This window comes from Pimephales promelas, chromosome 15 (assembly GCF_988280905.1).
Source record: "Pimephales promelas chromosome 15, fPimPro1.hap1.1, whole genome shotgun sequence".
In the NCBI taxonomy this organism is placed as follows: domain Eukaryota; kingdom Metazoa; phylum Chordata; class Actinopteri; order Cypriniformes; family Leuciscidae; genus Pimephales; species Pimephales promelas.
Window position 1 is genome coordinate 27,216,193 of NC_142783.1, and position 20,729 is coordinate 27,236,921.

A 20,729-nucleotide genomic window follows, 5' to 3' on the forward strand; every position below is an offset into this window, starting at 1 on the left:
TTATTTTGTACATGTCCATTTTATTACCTTGTAAAGTTTAATCTAAATAACTCAATCTTCTGCTGAAAAGACAGAGTTCTCTGTAGTGACTTCTGCAGGACTTCTCCTGTCATTTAAATAGTTTAAACCACTACAAGCTTCCGTTAAACTACCTTTTGTGTGCAACGTACACAAATCCAGTCAAGAACCAATGGATCGAATCAAGCTCAGCACTAAAAAAAAAAAAAAAAAAAAATCAGGTTGTTCCGCCCTTGCTCCAGTAAACACATCATCAGAGAAGAAAAGAGATGTGGTTTCAAGAATGAAGGGGAGATATTTCAAAATTTTATGTTGTACTTTGTACTGTATGTCCTCTGGACTTTGTGTCAAAATGACCAGCAGAGGTTGCTGTTAGACTATTTTGAAATCTAACCACAAAAAGTCCTTCCTAAAATGGAGTCCTCAAAAAGCATAGTTATGTTAGGTAGGAGAATTTTCTCAGAACTGATTACACTCTGACTCATCCGTGACTTCTTCTAACACGTATTCTTATTGCTTGCTTTTCTTTTTTTCTAGTTAGTTATGTTCTGTAGTGGGCTTATTGGGCCTACCACATTATTTTCTGTGGCTAAGTGCAGCAGAGCTTGTTTCTGTCTTGACAGTTAGGCAAATATCAAGCAGGCCAACACATGCTTAAAGGAGTAGTTCACTTTAAAAAAAAAAAACTTTTGCTGATAATTTACTCACCCCCATGTCATCCAAGATGTCCATGTCTTTCATTCTTCAGTCGAAAAGAAATTAAGGTTTTTGATGAAAACATTCCAGGATTTTTCTCCATATAATTCACTTTAATGGGAACCAAACGGTTAAAGGTCCAAAAGACAGTTTCAGTGCAAACTGTTCAAAGGGCTTTAAACGATTCCAGACGATGAATAAGGGTCTTACCAAGCGAAAACGATCGCTCATTTAAAAAATAAATAACAAAGTTTAACTTTTATAAGCTCAAATGCTTGCTCTTTTCTGTGATGCATGTTTGTGACACTCCTGTTCGAACTCGTTCATCAAAATGAACGAATCTTTTTTCGAGACATTTGGTTCATTCAACGAACGAAATGAACGAACGGACTCGTTCATTTTCATGAAAGAGTTCGAACAGGAGAGTCATGAACGTGCATCACTGAACAGAGCAAGCATTTGAGCTTATAAAACTTCAACTTTGTTATTTATTAAATGAGCGATCGTTTCGCTTGATAAGACCCTTATTCATCGTCTGGAATCGTTTAAAGCCCTTTGAACAGTTTGCACTGAAACTGTCTTTTGGACCTTGAACCATTTGGTTCCCAGTAAAGTCTGATGACAAAAAAAGAGAAAGAATGATGACAAAGTGCATGCAATTAATTTTTAAAGCTTGTCTTATTTCAACCCCCTTATATTATTTCAATATTCTATTGTTTATCAGTTGTATTAAAATGGCTGACTGCTTGGTTTCATCCGGACCATGGCACAATTATGCCTTTTTACCGTTTTTACAGTTTAAAGCGAGCAGCGCGTCAAAACAACAGAGTGGTTCACACCGTAAGTGGTCAGGGTCATTTACTGTAATGATATGTTGGCGCTACATCCTGTGATATATTTTTCTCTTGAGCTAAATACGCTTCAAGCCCTTTCTGCTCCGTTCACGTGCTTCTCTCGCTCTCGCAAAGACGTAAAGCGCCACACGAGAGCTGCAGATGGCACAGTTATTTTTATAGGAGTAGCAGAAACACGGAGAGCATCAAAACAGATACTTTTTCTAAAATTAGTGTTAGCAACCCCAAACCGCAAAACAAAATTAATCCACTGCTCTCTTGCCTCATCTGAGACTGGAACTCTAAATTTACTGTTGTGTTAGAACTGGTTACACTGTTGTCGCTTGGGTGGAAACGTGCAGATTAAGGGGTGGTAATATTATAATAAGACCCCCTTCCTACGTCATAAGGGGAGAGAAATCTGATTGGCTTAATTTTTCACATGCTTTTTGACAAAGAAAGGCTTATAAAAAAAAAACAGTTCTCCTGGGTTGTCACTTTTCCACGTTTTCTGCGTTTCCCAATTATAGCACTTCAAGAACCCCTGAAATCAAAATGTACGGGTTTTTTTTTAGCTCTTAACATATTCTATGAATATGTTAGCCCAAAGGTTATGAATAAGCTTGTGTGTTCCAAAACAATGACAAAATTCACATTTAGAGGATATAAGCGTTCAAAACTTAGTCTCTCACTTCCGCTAAAATTGATGGCAGATTTGTATGACATTACCACAATATTGGCTATTTGAAAAGGGTGAGGACGGAGCCATTCAATATGTCCTGCCTTAGCTTCCTGTTTCAGTAGAAATTTCGGTTTAAGGTCCAAAAGACAGTTTCAGTGCACTGAAACTGTCTTTTGGACCTTGAACCGTTTGGTTCCCATTGAAGTCCATTATATGGAGAAAATTCTTGGAATGTTTTCATCAAAAAACCTTAATTTCTTTTCGACTGAAGAAAGAATGACATGGATATCTTGGATGACATGGAGGTGAGTAAATTATCAGCAAAAGTTTTTTTTTTTTTTTTTTTTTAAAGTGAACTACTCCTTTAATACTATTTCCAGTGTTCGTATGTACACTGTATTGGGCAAACGAATGTTGCTGGACTACTGAATTTAAAAATTCCTGTAGCTGTGTGAAGCTGTGTTCTTCCTACGAATGCAGAGCTACAGTGATTTGGGAAGTTTCATGCAGTGTTTCTGCTGAACTGGCAGCAGCTGTGAGAGCCGAGTGGAAACAGTGACTGAGTCTCCTGGATGTGAGGAGTGAGTCACATCAACCCCCCTCCACCCCTTCCAAGATTCCACGGTAGTCATCACTTGAGCTGAACCCAGAACAGCGTCGCCATTTTAACTCCTTTTGCTTGTTTTCACAACTCATTATGAGTCTTGAATAACAACTCTAAAAATAGTTATCAAGTGAAGATCACTCAGTTACCACAGTCACACAGATATTTCGCAACAGAGAGTGCGATGGAGATCTCATCCACAAACCTGACACTTAGGTTGTTTGGGTCAGGGACGATAGTGTCTTTTCTTCTTTGAGCTCACTCACTTGTGGAAGTCACACCTCACTAACAGGAAGCATCTGCTTGCAAGCTCAAGGGTTCACGGTACCCTTGTGAACCTCTTACAAACAGACCTAAATGATTATACAAATTGATTTGTCATGCAAAACATAAACAATTTGCTGGTCAGAACTTATATTTTCATAGTACGATCTTGATGCATTAACCTGCAAATGCTTCACACTCTTTAAAGTTTTCAGAGCTTTTGAGATTACAGTCAACTGCCTGCTAATGCAAGTGGAAAACGAATCGTTTAAAAGTGCTTTATACTTGGCAGCATCACAAATATGTCCCCCCTCCTGATGGCCCTTGAACAGGTGGTGCAGTGTAGATGTTCTCCATCAATTTGCTTTGAGGACGCTCTTTGCAAATGTTATGGATCCAACGATAAGGAGCATCGAGGAGGGTGGGGTGGATGGGATGCCATTCGCTCCCAATGGTAAAACTAACCATATGTTGGACTGCAGACCTTATGGAACTTCTTTTGGGGTCCCTGGGCATCTGGAGTTGTTTAACTTCAGACACTTTCAGACTATGGGGGAGGAGGGAGGGAAATTCACTCCTCACAGCTCTGTTTCTTGGGTTAACGCATCTGCAGACATTGTTTATGCTGCGTTCACCATGAAAGCGAGACAGAGACGAGGAGAAGCAAAGTTAATGTTTGAGGTTTATTTAGCTCAACTGTGTGTGTGAGACTGTGGGGGGGTGGAAAGGGGTTGGCTGACCACCCTGGACAGCCCCTTCCTGACTACATTGCTGACAGGAAGTTTAGAAAGAAAAAGAGAAAAGGGGACGTGCATTTTTCTGTTTCTTCTTTTAGTTTTTTTTCTGCATTTTAATTCTTGCGGCCACCCTCGTTCTCAAAAGGAATACATAATTCGGAAAACGCACCAAAGAGAAAAAGAGCGAAAGAGCTAAGCAAGAGTATGGAGGACAGCTTTAACTGCATATTTGCTCATTCTGTGAGGAATTATCTGTGACGCCAAAGGAAGAATGTTGAGTTTTAAGACTGAATGATGAAAACAGCTGTTGGGACTAAGAACACAGAGCATCCTGAGAGTAAGTACTGCCAGATCCACAAACATCCACTCACTCAGTATATACATACACCACAGCTGTCTTAGCATTTTTTATTGTTTGCTCCCACTGAGCAGAAAAGGTATTTGTTAAGTCCTGAAATTATGCTCATTGGAAAGCTGGAACAACTGGAAGTCTTCACTTTTATACTTATTTAAAAGATGAATCAATATTTGTGAATGTCCAAACACTTCATCTATTGTGAATAATCATTGGTTCAAATGTAAAAGCTTAAGAAAACCCCATTTTGAAAGGTCACTATCCTGAATATGTGGGAGTGACGTGGATATGTCTCCCAGGCCCAGATTTGTAATATGTAATGCTTTTACATATCTGAAGTGTTTTAAAGGGACACTAATATAAAATATAGACTGCCAACAACATGTGTGAATTTCAGCCAGGTAAATGTTGAGGAATTGCACAAACACCCTTGTTGCTCGTCTCTATGTCTTGGGTTTTGTCTCTAAACCCAGTGTCTTGTGAAATTGGGTTCTTGTTTTATTTAATGGATTACCTTTTTAAAGGACAACTCCGGCGCAAAATGAACCTTTGGTCTAATTACACATTGCTACCTAGTCAACCGTTATCTGAGATTTGTTTTCATGATTGCCGAATGTAAATAGTTTTATCTCTAAAAACAGTTTAGCCTATAACACTAGTATAATGCTAGTATATAGGGCATAGAATAATGACAAATAAAAATCGCTTGTTATTACCACCAACAAGGCTCAAAATAGCCCCATACCAACACGACAGCATAACAAGGGTCCCTACATTCAAACCGAAGCATTGAGAACTTTGTCAGTGTCCATACAGTTTAATAAGAAGATATTTTATACACACAGTCAACTTCGCGAATACAGGAAGAAGCCATCTTTGAAAAATAGTCTCTACCAGTCGATCTACGAGCGCCGATCCAAGTGCGCTGAACTGTGCAGAATCTCATATGGTCCGTTGTTTCCAGAAGAAACACAAACACAAACCGTTTATTTGTCTTCAATATGTACACGTAGCCTACTGTTCGCGCTCACTTTATCACCTTATTCACATCTCACCAGCGCACTTGGATCGGCGTTCGTAGAACGACTGGTAGAGACTATTTTTCCAAGATGGCTTCTTCCTGTATTCGCGAAATTTACTGTGTGTATAAAATATCTGCTTATTAAACTGTATGGACACTGACAAAGTTCTCAAAGCTTCGTTTTGAATGTAGGGACCCTTAATATGCTGTCGTGTTGGTATGGGGCTATTTTGAGCCTTTTTAGGGGTAATAACAAGCGATTTTTATTTGTCATTACTCTATGCCCTATACTAGCATTATACTAGCGTTATAGGCTAAACTGTTTTTAGAGATAAAACTATTTACATTCGGCAATCATGAAAACAAATCTCAGATAACGGTTGACTAGGTAACAATGTGTAATTAGACTAAAGGTTCATTTTGCGCCGGAGTTGTCCTTTAATGTTTTTTGCGATTATTGGGAAGTGATGTAAAGTCCAGGTTAGGCTACACCAACCAAGTCGTACGAATTCGACGAATGATTAAAAAGTGGCTAATTCGTAACAATTCATACGACCTCACTCGTACGAATTAATACGATTTTGCTAAATAGTACATATTTTACGAATTGGCCAATTCGTATGAATTCGTACGAATGACCTACCCCTTACCCCACCCCTAAACCTAACCATCACGTGGGTTTAGACAAATCGTACGAATTAGTACGAGTGAGGTCGTACGAATTAGACACTTTTTAATCATGCGTCGAATTCGTACGAATTGGTTGTGAGATAGTGTTGGCTATACTCTTGATTTGAAGGTGTCTGTGTTACAGTGTAATAATACATTTGTACTGAATAACAATGGTTATCTAAATTTAGTTACTATAGGGTTAGGGTTAGGAATCGGGTTTGCTTTAGGTTTAGTTGGATGTAATTATCCAAAATTTATAGTTATTACTACAGTAACTCCATGTAACGTGTAACAAGGACACTGTAAAAGAAAGTGTTACCAAAGGCTAAAGAAATCAACTACTTCCTGACAAATACAGCAGTGTTTAGTAAATTCTCATGTTCAGTTTGCAAGCAACAAATATTGATACAAACAAAATATTCAGTTACAAACAAGCTATAAATTTCCCCCGAAGCATATGCCATTTATGATATTACAGTACAGCAATGCCAAAGGAGAGATTTTTGCAGGAACTGGATGAGGGAACATCCTGGTAGCCAAGAAACAGGAAGAACGGGAGACAGCAGCAGCTTAGCTGAGAGAACAGAGAACAAAACGGCTGCTATGATGCACAAGGCTTATTTCATCCTCGCATGAAAATGCTGACACATTCCCAATTGCACAACTTAGTGATGTTGGCACATTTATTACGATCATATGACATTCTGACCTCATGTTTTACAAAAATTTTAAAAAGACGTATGTTTTTCCTTCTACTGTATGATACATTGGTTATATTGTTCTCGAGTTTGTTGCAGTTTTGTTATACTGAGATTTTTGTATGATCTTTCTTGTTTCGTCAGGGTGATCTAAAAGCATTCATCAGATTCTTCTCAAAGTTCTGTGTGTCCTGCAGTATGCTTTCTCCTGGCCCTTCCACAGCACCCCCAAGCCTCTCCAAACCCTCTTCCCCACCCATATCTTCACCTATTCAGGCCTCTTTCCATTCGCAAACCACTCCTCTTCCTCCTAGTCCTCTTTCTTCTTCCTTAACTTCTTCAGCCTTCCCTTTGGTTGATATATCTGACAACCCTTCCACTGACACCACCTCCCTTCCGCTCCATTCTTCACACCCAATTTCATGTGTACAACCTTCCTCACCTCAGCTTAACTCCAAACCATCCTTACCTCCTCCCCACAAACCCATGTCTCCCCAGGCCTCAAAGCCACCCCTCCCAGCACAACTTTCCTCTGCTCTTCCTAAGAGCTGCTCCTCAGCCATGCCTAGACCACCTCCACCTCCTGTCACTAGGCCCTCATCTCCACCTCAACCCAGACCACCTCCACCTGTAGTCCCAAAACCATCAGTCCCCACATCTCCAGTGAGCAAGTCCAATAAACCTGTTCCTCCTAGTATCAGCATCCTGGAGAAACTGATTAAGACGTGTCCAGTGTGGCTTCAACTGGGAATGAAGCAGGACAGAGCCATGCATATACTGAGCAAGGAGTTTCCTGGGGTGAGAAAAAAAAAAAACACAGATGATTCGCATAGATGTTTTGTTCAACTGCACTTTATTTATTTTAAATACCTATAAGGCAAATATCTTTTTCAAATACCTTTAGTGTTTGACTGTTGTGCTGCATCTGGCTGCTTTTACAGTATCTTACAAGAGAACACCTTGTTTTTAAAATGTTGCATCACATACAAACAAATTCAAACAATCATGCTGCACGCCATGTCATAATTACCGTAATTACAAGATTTTTTACTCGTAAAAAGCACGTCCTCGTAGAGCTTGTAAGTGGCCTACAGCAGGGAATTTTCTGAGAGCTCCTACTTGTACCACGTGAACGCTCCAGATTAATTTAAGTGTTGATAGTATTGCCATGGAAACCCATAACAATTTAGGCGTTGTAATTACAAGTTCTACAAGCACATGAGGGCTTTTTACAGTTCCGAATAATTACCGTAATTACCATATGTACGCCATATTCAACCACGACATGTCGGTGCGCCAGTCATCTTGGAGTGTGTCGAGGGTGTCAAACTACAACTCACGTAAAGTTGATAATTCCGCGAATGACTGCAATTGCAGATTTTGAACAGAGATGGCGACAAAGAGGAAAAAGCAGCTTTAAATGTTCTATATGGAACTTTTTTTTTTATAAAATTAATCCTTTTTTATTGCCTGTGTTTAAAGGGGTTGTAATCACAAATTGCAATGATCCACTTTTCGGGTTTTGCTATTACCTCTGAAGGCCAATATTCATATTTATATGTGAGGTCTCCGGGTCGGATTCCCTGCGAAATCCTTCGGATGTGACGTGCATGCGCGCTCCCAAGCCTCTCTATCCATAGTCTCTATCCTACAGCCTATGCGAGCCTATAAGTAAAAGAATGGACACAGTAACCCCGTTGATTGATTTCAACATGCGACCAACGGCACTTCAGCTGACGACACGGAGTCTGATAACTCCCCAAAACGTCTCACAACACAAACTCCACAAAAATATAAAAAAACAAAAGTTTGATCTGCTGAAGCTCGTCAGGCAAAACGTGAATCTGATCGACTCCGGAGTAGTCCTGTAGTGAATGCTCACTCTTGAGATATAGCACGCACACGAGCACGAGCGCTCTTGTTGCATTCTGAAACATCACCGCTAGAGGCCGCTAAAAACTCCATAGAGTACCTTTAAGTATTTTTTTATTATTATTATTTTTTTAATTCAGTTTATATAAAGTTTTTATTTTTAGAAACAATAGCGTCCTGTCCTGCTGTTCGGCACTATCTTTTATCAATTTATGTTTTTTTTTTCTTTCTTTGCCATAGACCTTTTCTCATAAAAGTGATCTCCATACCCCTGCGTTTCGTAGCCTACTGTACAGTTTTACTATTCCCCTGCACTGTGTCTTGGGGTTTTAAATGCAAAAAAATTCGTTGTGTGATCCTTACAAGCTCTACTCTACTACCGAACTGATTGTATCATTGGTTTTGATTTTGCAGATCTTTTTAGTCAGGAGGGATTCAAGTCAACAAACGATGGTACTGGCAGTACGTCTTCCTGACCAGCTGGGGGAGCCCCATGTCAAGGAACTGTCTATAAAGGAAGAAAAGTCTTGTGAGTTTTTTTTTTTTTTTTTTTTTTTTTGCATTGAGAAATGACTATCAAAATGTTCTTTCAACTTCATTCTAAAATGCTGGGTTGTTTCAACCTATGTTTAGGTCAAAATGGACAAAACCAATGGTTGGGTTTGTCCATATTTGATTTAGTTTTGAGCTCAGAATGCCTTTATGCCATAGGCAAACCCACACACAAATACATTTGCATACAGACCCTAAAGTCCCACACACAAACTAACGTGGGTATATACCTGAAAACATTTGCATAGATGTTTGAGTGCGTACAGAGATATAAACAGATCATTAAGGGTATCGACGGTGTTTGACAGTAGGGGTTGCGGGCCACAGGTTTCCTGTTCCCAGCTCTGCATTGCAGTAGTAGCTACAGGATGTCCTGCACTGGCCTCTTATAGCTTCATTTCCTGGTGTGTGTGTGTGTGTGTGTCTGTGCTTTAGTGCATATGTGTGGTCATTTTCATATTTTTACAAAGCAGTCTTATTTCTCCAGTGGTTACAAAGCTGAAAAGTCTATTGTTTTCATCTTCTCTTTTTTGGGCTGAAATAAAACTCTGTACTCGTGGGGCGGTCAGGACATGTTTATTTACACATCATCATTCGTTATTATCCCACTTCCCACTCTTACAGATATTACACAGTGAGTTAAGTTCTATTTTAGTGTTTCTACATCAGTAGGCAATAATTCACAAGAACAAAGAACTAGTGCCACCACTAAATCGAAGTATTACTAACATCGGCGACCAGATACGTGCCTAACATTAACATGTCTGTTTATTTCATTCACTGCAGTGTTGTACCTTGAAGGGTCTGTGCTGGTGTTTGAGAACATTTTTAAACTCGTTGCTTTCTACTGTGTTAGCCGGTAAGATGAACAAAAAAAAATCCACAAATGTCAATTTTACTTGTTTTAACTTTTTTCAAAATGTTCTTTAAAAATGTCTAAAATAGACTTTTCATTTATCTTTTTTTACTCAGGGACATCCTCCCTTTTCCTCTGAAGTTGCCTCAGGTAATTCAAAAGGTAGCTAAATATGAGGACATGGAGGTTATCTCTTCTCTAGGTTCAGGTAAGACATAACAATAGTTTATCTTCTCTATTTTAGTTTATAAGTTGCACTCAGCTATTTTTTGTCTGCAAACTTGTACTTTCTGTGCTGATTTCAGAGTAAATCTGTGGTAAATATAGTGAAATGTTTTAAACAAAGCTGCCCTGACTCACATGTTGCCCTAGACGAGAGGGCTGGGCAAAACAGAGAGTAGTTGCAATACCATGAAAATGCTGCTGTTGACTGAGTGTCTCATTGTGTGCATGTATACGTACCCCACGCCGTCCCAGAGAATATTTCAAAATGAATGTGCAAGGGGGGAGTATGTGTGGGATGTGTTTGAATTCTGGAGAAATATGCAGAACTTCTGCACATATATTTTATGTGGGACTGCAGGTGCTATTGTAAAAATCTATGGTCTATTAGCAGTCAGCCATGATTAATTATGCGAAGAATGTAAAGTGTCTAAGAACAGGGGAGGTACAGAACGTAAATCATATTTGGCCTGTCATATGAACTTGTCACTTGCCCCCTTCACAATGTATATAAAACAGCTTTTATTAGGGTACTGATATGACTCATATTCTCATTTGAGATGTTTTTTTTTTTAAATTAGGAAAAAAAAACAGTGCAGCTTTTTAATCCTCAACTATACAAAATTTCTATGACAATGATTACTGTACAAGCTAATGGCTGAATCGCTTAATGGTAGTTAGTGTTAGTAAATCTATTTGGTAGTGTGCATTTGCACTTTATTTTTTACCTTTTGTCATCGCACCCTAAAGCGATATGAATCTCAATTATAAAACAATGGTGTCAGTTCATGGGAAATACGTGTAAATAGGAAATTGTGGAAATTGTCTTGTAAAAGTTAAATAATGCTAACATTCATATTTCTCATACTAACACAGAGTTCTGGAACTCAGCTCTGAATAATCACGAGGAAGTGGAAAACGTTGCCGGTAGCTGTGGTGCTTCGGAAAGCAGTTCCTGTGAAATCCAGCTTTCCATTGGCAGTGACCGGCTTTGGTACGTCAACCCAATTTTCATTGAGGAATGCAACAACAGCGTGATGCCCACCTCCTCTACCCCTGTTCTGAGGACCCAGAGTCTCAACACACCAGTCCAGGCTCCTCCCAAATTCAAAAGGCCGCCACCCCTACGCCCCCGTCCGCCCAGTGCACCTGAGGGCTCTCTAAACTATGCATTAGTCAAGCCTTCAAAAGGGGAGTTTAAGCCAGTTCTCAGGACTCCTCCCCCTTCAGTTCAAAAAGGGGAAGGAAATGACTGTGAGAGTGTAGACCGAGAACAAGAGAGACAGGGAACTCCTGCCTCAAACACTGAGTGTGACAAGTCAGCTGTCGTACAACCAGCTCAGGGCAGAGAAGGAAAGCAACTTTCTAATACAGCTTCACATCGAGTTCCTCCAATTCCTATCCGACGGAGGTTATCTGAAAAGCAAGCTTCAGAGGAACCAACGCAGAAGGAAGTTTACCCCACAGAAGCAAAGGATGATATCCCCCAAGTCCCTGTAGCATCTCTCATTTGCCTAGATGACAGTGTAGAAGAAAGAGACAAGCCTATGGATCCAGCTACTCAGCAGCTTGAGGAGGTGCCAGAGGAAGAGTCTAAGGTAACTAATGGAGCTCCAATGGTGAGTCGAGAGGTAGCACCTAAACCGAAGCGGCCCACTGCTCCAGTGGCACCTCCCAGGAAGAAAAGACAGTCTCAGAATCTGACGGGACAAGTCTCCCAAAGCTTTGGAAACTCACTCACGCCAACTCCCCAAGAGCACACTTCCATTGTTCCTTTGATCTCCAGCAGCCCCAATCCCGTCCGCCATTCGCTCTGCATCAACGCCGGTCTTCCCAAAGTCTCAGATGTTTCTCTATACTCTCCTGAAGGGGGAGCTCCAGCAGACCATGACTCTTACTCAACCAGTAGCACGGAGGAGGAGGCAGATACTGTGGCAATAGGTGCTGGGATGAAGAGGACATCAACAATTATGCTAGACCGTGCCAAGCAACGACTATCAATGGTGTCCATGGCGAACCTCTCCAATGTCCTCACAGGCTTCATGAATGCGGACCGCAAGTGTCAGAAACGCATTGTCGAAATGTCCCGGGATGGAAACACGTACTTTGGGAACCTTGTTAAGGATTATCGAGCTTTCACTTTGGACACCATGCGGAAACACACCTCCAGCACGGAGATGCTCCAAGAGATCCGGCAGATGATAACCCAACTGAAAAGCTACTTGATCCAGAGTGCAGAGCTGCAAAATCTACAGGAAGCAATCGCATACTCGGAGGAGAAACTGGGTAATTGACCTCTGCATTATATTTACTGTCAGAACTTCTGCTTTTTTTTAGTTTCTAAACAATATTAGTGAAGATTTTCAGATGTTTAGCTTGATGTCAGCATGTTTCCATCCAAGCAAATTGAATTTATGAACACTTCTGTGATGAACAATTATTCAAAAGCAAAAAAATATACTTGTTTGTAGGCACATTTTGGAAGTTTTATTCACATCTTGCTGTATTCCATTCAGCATGTTATCATCCCAAAATTAGCAAAATGTGCAAACAGATCTACTGTCTTTTCGTATTGTTGATGTAATTACATTTCAAGCATAGATGATCTGAGCAAAGCACCAGAAGATTGTGCCACCAACCTCTAGTCTAACTTAATAGACCGTCTATAAAGAATGAGCTTTCTCTATTGTCCTCCTCAGTCCATAAAATAAAAAGTCCACCGTAAACCACAGTAACTTTTATTATCGATTCACTGCTCAGAGAGAAAGCCCAGGAATCTTCTTGCATTTTTAAAGCAGCATCAAATCAAGTTTCTAACTAGCGATTGTGGGTGCACTACTATGAAAGTTACATACTTTCATGTGAGGAAAATGAGACGCACTATATGTTTGCTGCTTTTCCTTCTCTGTAGCACCAGAGTATTAAAAATGTATTAATGTCTTATGAAGAGTGATATAGTCATATAACATTTGAAGCCATATCCTCCTAGATTTCTATGATGCATGCAAAGTCAGATGCATTTAAATAATGTATAAAGAATATATGAATGAATAAAGCTTATTTGGGAGATGGTATGGCATTTTCCTTATGCGTTTTTGTGTGTATCTGTTTCCCCCCTCTTCAGAGATCATTATTGAAGCGGCCTTATGCAAAAGTGTCTTGAAACCCTTGCGGGAGGCTGTGTATAATGGGCTGAAGGATATCCACTCCCGTGCAGGAAATCTGAAGAAATTAAAAGAGAACCAGCAGGTGGTTCAGGGGACCACCACCACAGACCTGGGGATCACTACAAGTGTTCCTGAAAATGCCACCATGGAGAAAATTCAAACAAAGCTCAGTAACCTACACCAAGAATATTCACCTCAGAAGAAGATCGACCTGCTCCTCAAGACCTGCAAAATGATCTACGAATCTATGTCTGTGGGCTCTCCAGGTGGGTTTGATATGACATGTTGTGAATTAGAGATATAGTTGATCCTACACTTATATTATGCCTGGCATTCATGTTTATAAACATATACCATGTCGATAATGATAATAATATATTATCTACCTTCTAACATCCTCTAGAGTTCAGATACACCCTTAGAGATCTCTTTTAGTTAATATTTCATATCTATTCTTTTTTCTATATTATATTATATTATATTATATTATATTATATTATATTATATTATATTATATTATATTATATTATATTATATTATATTATATTATATTATATTATATTATTATCACCTGTCAGGATTGCATTTCCCAAAAGTGTTGTATGTAAACCCTTTTGGGGAAAGCCAGCTCAGATCATTACTCATCAATTCTAGAAAATATATATGGAGGAAAGAGCACAACCTCTGAACAGAGAAATCAGATGGAAATAACGTCACCAATGTTTCTCTACAGCTCAAACTCCACCTTTTCCTCCTCACCCCAAATTTAGTCTAGACTCTAGATTATATCAAAGCTGTCATTAGAGCCTCCAAATAAGGAAATGCTACAGCTGCATAAGAGAGGGCTTGACATGCATAATATTTATTTTAATGCGCAAAGTTCTTGTCTGTTTGTATTATTCTGCATCTACATGCAGAACAACTAAAAGTAAGACTTTAGATAAACCACTGACCTGTTCTTAAAGACCACCCCCTCTTTTTTAAGTTCTGTAAACAAAGCGCTATTACTATACTGTAAGTGATGGTGTTACAGTTTGCCATGCTATATTACTATGTGAATTTCAACTAGGCTTGAGTTATATAGGCTGAAAAGGTTTTCATTTGGTTGTGCTTCATGATCCAATGGCCAAATAAAAGTGAAAGATAAAAAAGGCAAACAATATTCAACAATTGATATGTACAGTTTACTCTAAACAGTGCTGGGTTGTTTTAACCCAAAAAATATGGACAAACCCAAATGTTGGGTTAAATTTAATTTTTTATTTTAACCCAACTTCAATTTTCACTTTCAACTGTACATTTTTTTAACCCAACATTTGGGTTCGTCCATATTTGACCCAACTTTGGGTTGAAATAACCCTGCATTTTTTAGAGTGTAATAGTATCATGAACTCTTATTAAAGTTAAATTTAAATAAAAATGTAATTTTAATAGTTTTCAGCAGCCAATAATTCCTAGCACAAAACACAATGTCGGCACATGACCTTGTTTCCAATGAAGCCATAATTAATGTAGTCTTGGTCATGTTTTACCTTGCTTAGTTCTGTTCATGGCTTTCAAACATGAAGGCGTGTCATGCAACCCGTGGCATTTGTCTAAACTGTCTGCTTCTATCAAGTGACAGCTGAATTTGTGCAAAAATAATATCACGTATTCTCTATTTTACTAATGTATAAGCCTATTTATTTTAGTATCCTAACAACTCACAATTTTGCGGTTGCATTTGATCATTTCTATTTTTCTCCTTGCTATCAGAACAGTCACGACTCATCTTTGGATTGCAACACACCAGTTGAGAACCACTGATCTTTTTATCCTTTCATACACACCATTCTTGTTTCAGTGCTTTCTTTAATAGGTATTCATGAGCACTGAGATTAGCCCAGATGAGCTTTGCTTGCTGATCCTGAGCTATTATTCACGTGTTATTCAAAGAATTATCCATCTCGAAGAACAGTCACAAATGAGATCCATTTCCTCTATTACTTCCAAACCACAATCTTAAGCAATGGTTTGGCAACAGTTTCTAGTCTCAGAGGCATCAACAACCCTTTTCTGATGTCCAAAACAACATCTTTTGCTCAGGCACAATTTTACAACAATGACATTTCGCGTTGTTTCATTAATCTACTAATTAAACTTAATTCAAGTCAAATTAATCGAACTACAGATAATTCCAATTGGTTTATTGTCTTAACTGTTTAACCCTACTAAGTTAGAAAAAAGTTGGACCTTTTGTTCTGCAGTTTCTATTACTCTCATTTTGTTGAGTTCAGTATCTTAAATTAACCTTATTGTATCACACTGCAGGTGCTATTTTTAGATCCATAATAAAAGGACTGGGTTTCCAGTGGGAATGTAATACTGAAGTAATACAATTTACATCTAATGAGACAATTTACTTGCATAGATTAAAATTCAACACATTGCATTGCAATTTTGTTTTGAAATCGCATTGCTACTTCATTTAATTGCAAAGCACTGTTTTGAAATGAAGATTGGAAGATGAACTCACAATGAATCATTCTTTGAAAGATGAATGTGCTGCAGTCAAGTTACATTGTTGTGTGCTTATATTATCATAAATAAAAACATTTAAGAATCTGAACAGGTAATGCAAACTGATCAGTATTTGGGAACTTTTTAATGTTTTAAGAATATTGGGTTTCATTTCTGAGCAAAATAATGTCTGTTGTTAATATTGCTTGATTTTAATGTTGACCTATTTGCATTTTGAAACAATTGAGTGATTGGAAACATTGCTGACAAGTTACTAAATATGGACAACAACCTTAAGGATTGTGTTTGATTGTGTCTAAAGTGCACGTCCTGATTTTGGCAAGTTAGTTAAACATATTTTGTTGATCTGGAACCATTCCTCTCTGAAAATTGAATCATAACCATATCCCTACCCATAAGTTATCCCTAAAATCAGGGGGAAATTATTGGTGTATAACACTGATGTAAGCACCTAAACTTGACATAAACTGTAAAATTGTCCCTTAAATCTGATTGGTTGATTTGAATTGTTCAAGAACTAGCAAAGATGTTGATCCAAGAACATGTTGCACTTGGTGAAATCAGGTTCTGTGTCCAAGACAAGAAAATCACTTCAGCAAATGTAAACCACAGACTTTATTTTACTCAAATCCGACAACCACTACTCTGAAACCTATTTAAAACAATCCCGAGGGAACCCAGGGTGAATTACTGTAGCCTTCCAGTTTGGCCAACAAATTGACTGCTATTTTATTTACAGTCTACTTCACTGCACCAGTGATAACGCTAGCGCCAAAACAGACTCAAAGTGACGGGTATAGAATACAGACTTCATCTTTCATATTCACATATTAGACCGATGTCAGTTTATTGATATATAAGTAATGGACAACAGCCAGTGTATGCAGTTACAGTACAAACCAGTTTTTACATTTCTTTTGTCAATTCATTGTCAAATGTCACAATTTAAGCATTAAAAGCCTGAAGATTTCAACTGATTTGGCCCTATTGCTCATAGAGAATAATGTCAGTCTTGTGACTCTACCGCACAGCTCTCTCATTGTGGATTGTAGTGTATTCCGGCACTCCAGATGCAGTCAAGGATGCATTTCTTCCCTGCATATATTTCTTGTTCTGTACAAATAATATACAGGGAGCACAAATGACTAAACAGGAATCTGTGTAGTGTTGCGATGAATGCGTTCAGGAATGAGAAAGTGTCCCCAATTTGCCAACCAGCACATTGATCTGCCCCTAAACAATGAGGGAGCACATTATCCACATTCTCAAAGCAACGGATTGCCACATACAGTATTGTGAGATTGAATTATAAGACATATCGAGAAATAAGCTTGTTGTGTTATTAATGTGATATGAATGATTTAAACGTTTTTATATTTTATTAATGACTATATTTTGATTATTTCCTGATTGTTATGTTGCAGGAAAGGCTCATGGGGCTGATGACTTCCTGCCTGTGCTGATGTACGTCTTGGCTCGCTGTAACATCAGTGCTCTGCTTCTGGATGTAGAGTATATGATGGAGCTTATGGATCCGGCTTTGCAGCTCGGAGAGGGTGAGGACACACACACAGTGAAGTTACAAAACCCGTGGATGTGATCATGTGCATAATGGATTGATTGCATACTTCAAAGACGAATTATGCCTTTTTAAAAATCTTTTTTTGAATTATGAATTATATCTTCTTTTTGAAAATCAAAAACTTTTTCACTACATCTTAAGTGCATTGAGTTTAAATGTGTTAAATGTGTCTGTGGTGGAATTGACATTTTAAGCATTTTTTGGAGAGGTAGATTATTTAGTTTGCTGAGGAAAATGTGACCGATAGCATTTAATGAGTAATAAATGCAAAAATATGAAACAATATTTCACAGTTTTTTTCCTAATTTGACTCTCAGCTTGATTAGAAATACTAAATTAAACAAATATTTTATTCACAGGTGATATTTATCTTTATTTTTTCTTTCTTTACACATATTTGTTCACTTTTTTGCTTAGCTTCTACAATGTAATATATACTCACAAACTGACAGTAAAACGATAAAATCTTCACTATAGAAAATATTGTTGGTTTAACTTAAAAAAAAAGTAACCTGGTTGCCTTCAAATTTTAAGTTCATTGAAATGGAAAAATTGAGTTAATACAATGAAGGAGATTAATTTATTCACCAGAAACTCAAAATATTATGTTATCTGAACTACATAAATTATCTAAGTTGATTTGACAAAAGAAATAATGTTGTGATTACAAATCATGAATTTTTTTTTTTTTACAGTGTACAAATAAAATGCATTTGAAATGTAGCAAATTTGTTGGCTTCAATATAAATCAACCTCTTGGAGTGAAGATTTCCATATAGTTGAAGACCAATAAATAACATATTTTACAAATTTTTTTTTATCATTTGTCTTGGTCACAAACAAAGTGACACTGAAGTCAGCCTAGCACGTCAAACTTAGTGCTATTTAACCATTATATATCTATATTCTTCTAGGTTCATATTATCTCACCACCACTTATGGAGCTCTGGAGCACATCAAAAATTATGATAAACAAGCTGTAACCAGACAGTTAAGTTTGGAGATCCAAGACTCCATTCATCGTTGGGAGCGCCGCCGCACCCTAAACAAAGCCAGAGCGTCACGCTCCTCTATACAGGTATAATGTCAACCAAAATGGCAAAGGAAAACCATTGGGTCAGTCAATGTGAGGATTGATTTTTATTAAATTTCTTTTCTGTCAGGACTTTATTAACGTGTCCTTTCTGGAGGCTGGCTCCAACACCAAGACCCTGGGATTGCGTCCCAACACTACCGCTCAGGACCTGTGCAATCAGTGTGCGGACAAGTTTGAGGTATTGGATCCTGAGTCCTATTGCCTAAGCGTGCTGGTTGAGGGCCATTTCAAGCATTTGGCTCCTGAAGAGTTTCCTCTCACAATCAAATCCACCTTGCACCACAGTGAGCCACGCATAGATTATTACTTCGTCTACCGCCACGGTCGCTGGCCAGAACAAGAGTCTGCGGACCAGGCGCCAGCTACGCCAGCACCAGAAGAGAGTTTGATATGAGCTAATGCGTTTGTGTGCATGTGTGCGCATGATGCGTCAGTAATAGGTGCGGGTCTTTAGCAGAGGGTTTCAGCTGCTTGAATGGACAACTTTAAATACAAAAGAATGTAAGCTGAAATTACAATGCCTAACCACAAGGCAGAATGTGCTATTTGCCGAGGGAAATTACATGAGTTCAAAGACTGGCTTAAAGAGGAGTGGCATTTGCTTTAAAACGCTTGCTGGAAAGGTACAGGTACAGGAAGAGATCTCTTTTTCTCCTAAAGGAGCACGGTGAGCCTCACATGAAGAGCTTGCATCAAAAAAAACATTCATTTTCTGAGACTCCAGAATAGCAGCGCACACACAACAGATTCATCCTCCACCTTTGTTAGCCTTTACTTCAGCAGATCTGATTTTCCCAAGCGTTATACAGTCCTTGAAAGTTTCATGATTTATAAATGAACCTTTAAACTTTCCAACAACGCAAATCCTTTCACATCTCAGGGCTCAGCAAATTGTGATTCATACCCGGTTTCGGTGCTGATTTCTTCATTTATACTAGTTTCTTAAAGCAATGTCTCTTTACAGACCTTGAATTGTTTATGCACCTGCATTGCTTTTATGTACTCAGTAATTTGCCATACAGATTTGCTTTCATTCTGTTATATTTTCTTCATATTTGGTTCATTGTTGCTGCATTTTATATATCACAACATATACAATAGTTTAGACATAAGCTCTGACTTTGTGGCAAATTGATCTAAGCAGCATGAATGCATATGTATCACGCATTATGTGAGTGTTTCAATGATCACGACACTTGTCAAACCAGATTGGTGTTTGTTATATTAAAAATGTATACTGATAATAAACACTTTTTACATTATTTACAGTGTGTGTTAAGAGCAACTTTAGGGTTCCCCTTTAGATAAAACACTTTCCTCTCATTTCTCCTCATCTGCACTGTATATAATATGATCTGGATATATAAATTAGCAATATGCTATGAGAGGCTGTTTCATAGAAACACAACACAGAGAGCTAAGCAACAACAATATTATAAACACAATCTTTAATATCAATTTCCATTTATGTGCCCCATGCATTGTGCGGTAACAAGTACATGGTTTTCAACTATTTTACAAAGTCAAATCAGATTATGGAGCTGAATCTGTGAATTTAAAGGATGTCACAACTGAGTAACTCATCAAGTTGCTCCCCTGAAAAATTAAATGTGATCCAAAACAATACTCCCCAGTGCTCACAGACAGTTTTTTTTTTAAAGGAAACCCTTATATTAGTTAGTATGAGAGATTTAACAATAGCAATATTCTTGTTTGTGCATGAACAAAAATAGGAGGGGGTGTATGAATACCTGTCATATTTAGGACGGCACCAAAGATTTAGCTCCAGGCTGACATGTGGGAAGGATATTTGCAGTTTTATCAAACATTGGAATTCTGAGTGGTGGATCCTCTCTGGAGGCTGATGAGCTCAGCTATGTTTATCACATATCAATGATGGAGGAATGCGGCAGAGTAAAAATGGGACATTGATGCTGACTGTTATTCACATGAGATGATTGCAGAGGTGTATGATGCAAATGTGTGATGTCATGCTGTTCTTCTCTGCCAGATGTGACAGTATCATTAACGCATCCCTGTATTCTTTGCCTTAATACAGTTTCAGTGTCATTTCATAAAAAAAAAAACATCAAACCATTTGTGTCCACAACATCTGATAGTGTACTAAACACAAAAATATACACAAAAAATGGTGTAAAAAATTCACTAATAAATTGCAAGTAAGTTTCACAAACAGTAACAAAGAAATGGCAAGTATCAATGGCAAGTAAAAAAAGCTGAAATAGTATTTTCTTGCAAAATGTAGCCTACTCCAACAATCT

The 20,729-nt window shown here is 38.3% G+C and overlaps 1 protein-coding gene across 3 annotated transcripts; it reads left to right on the forward strand.

The window, feature by feature from the left end:
- Window positions 1–3,668: 3,668 nt before the first annotated feature.
- Window positions 3,669–19,709, forward strand: rin3 (Ras and Rab interactor 3). Of its 3 annotated transcripts, none has more exons than XM_039674707.2 (10): window positions 3,669–4,171; window positions 6,725–7,378; window positions 8,867–8,981; window positions 9,791–9,863; window positions 9,977–10,068; window positions 10,959–12,368; window positions 13,207–13,515; window positions 17,194–17,325; window positions 18,266–18,429; window positions 18,515–19,709. In XM_039674707.2, exons 2-10 carry the CDS (start codon window positions 6,779–6,781, stop codon window positions 18,839–18,841), a joined length of 3,222 nt encoding a protein of 1,073 aa, XP_039530641.2. In that variant the 5' UTR covers window positions 3,669–4,171; window positions 6,725–6,778; the 3' UTR covers window positions 18,842–19,709. The 3 variants fall into 3 exon arrangements, with proteins under 3 accessions (XP_039530641.2, XP_088976586.1, XP_088976585.1); XM_089120460.1 differs by lacking the exon at window positions 3,669–4,171 and adding an exon at window positions 5,299–5,329; XM_089120459.1 differs by lacking the exon at window positions 3,669–4,171 and adding an exon at window positions 5,332–5,456.
- Window positions 19,710–20,729: the final 1,020 nt, after the last annotated feature.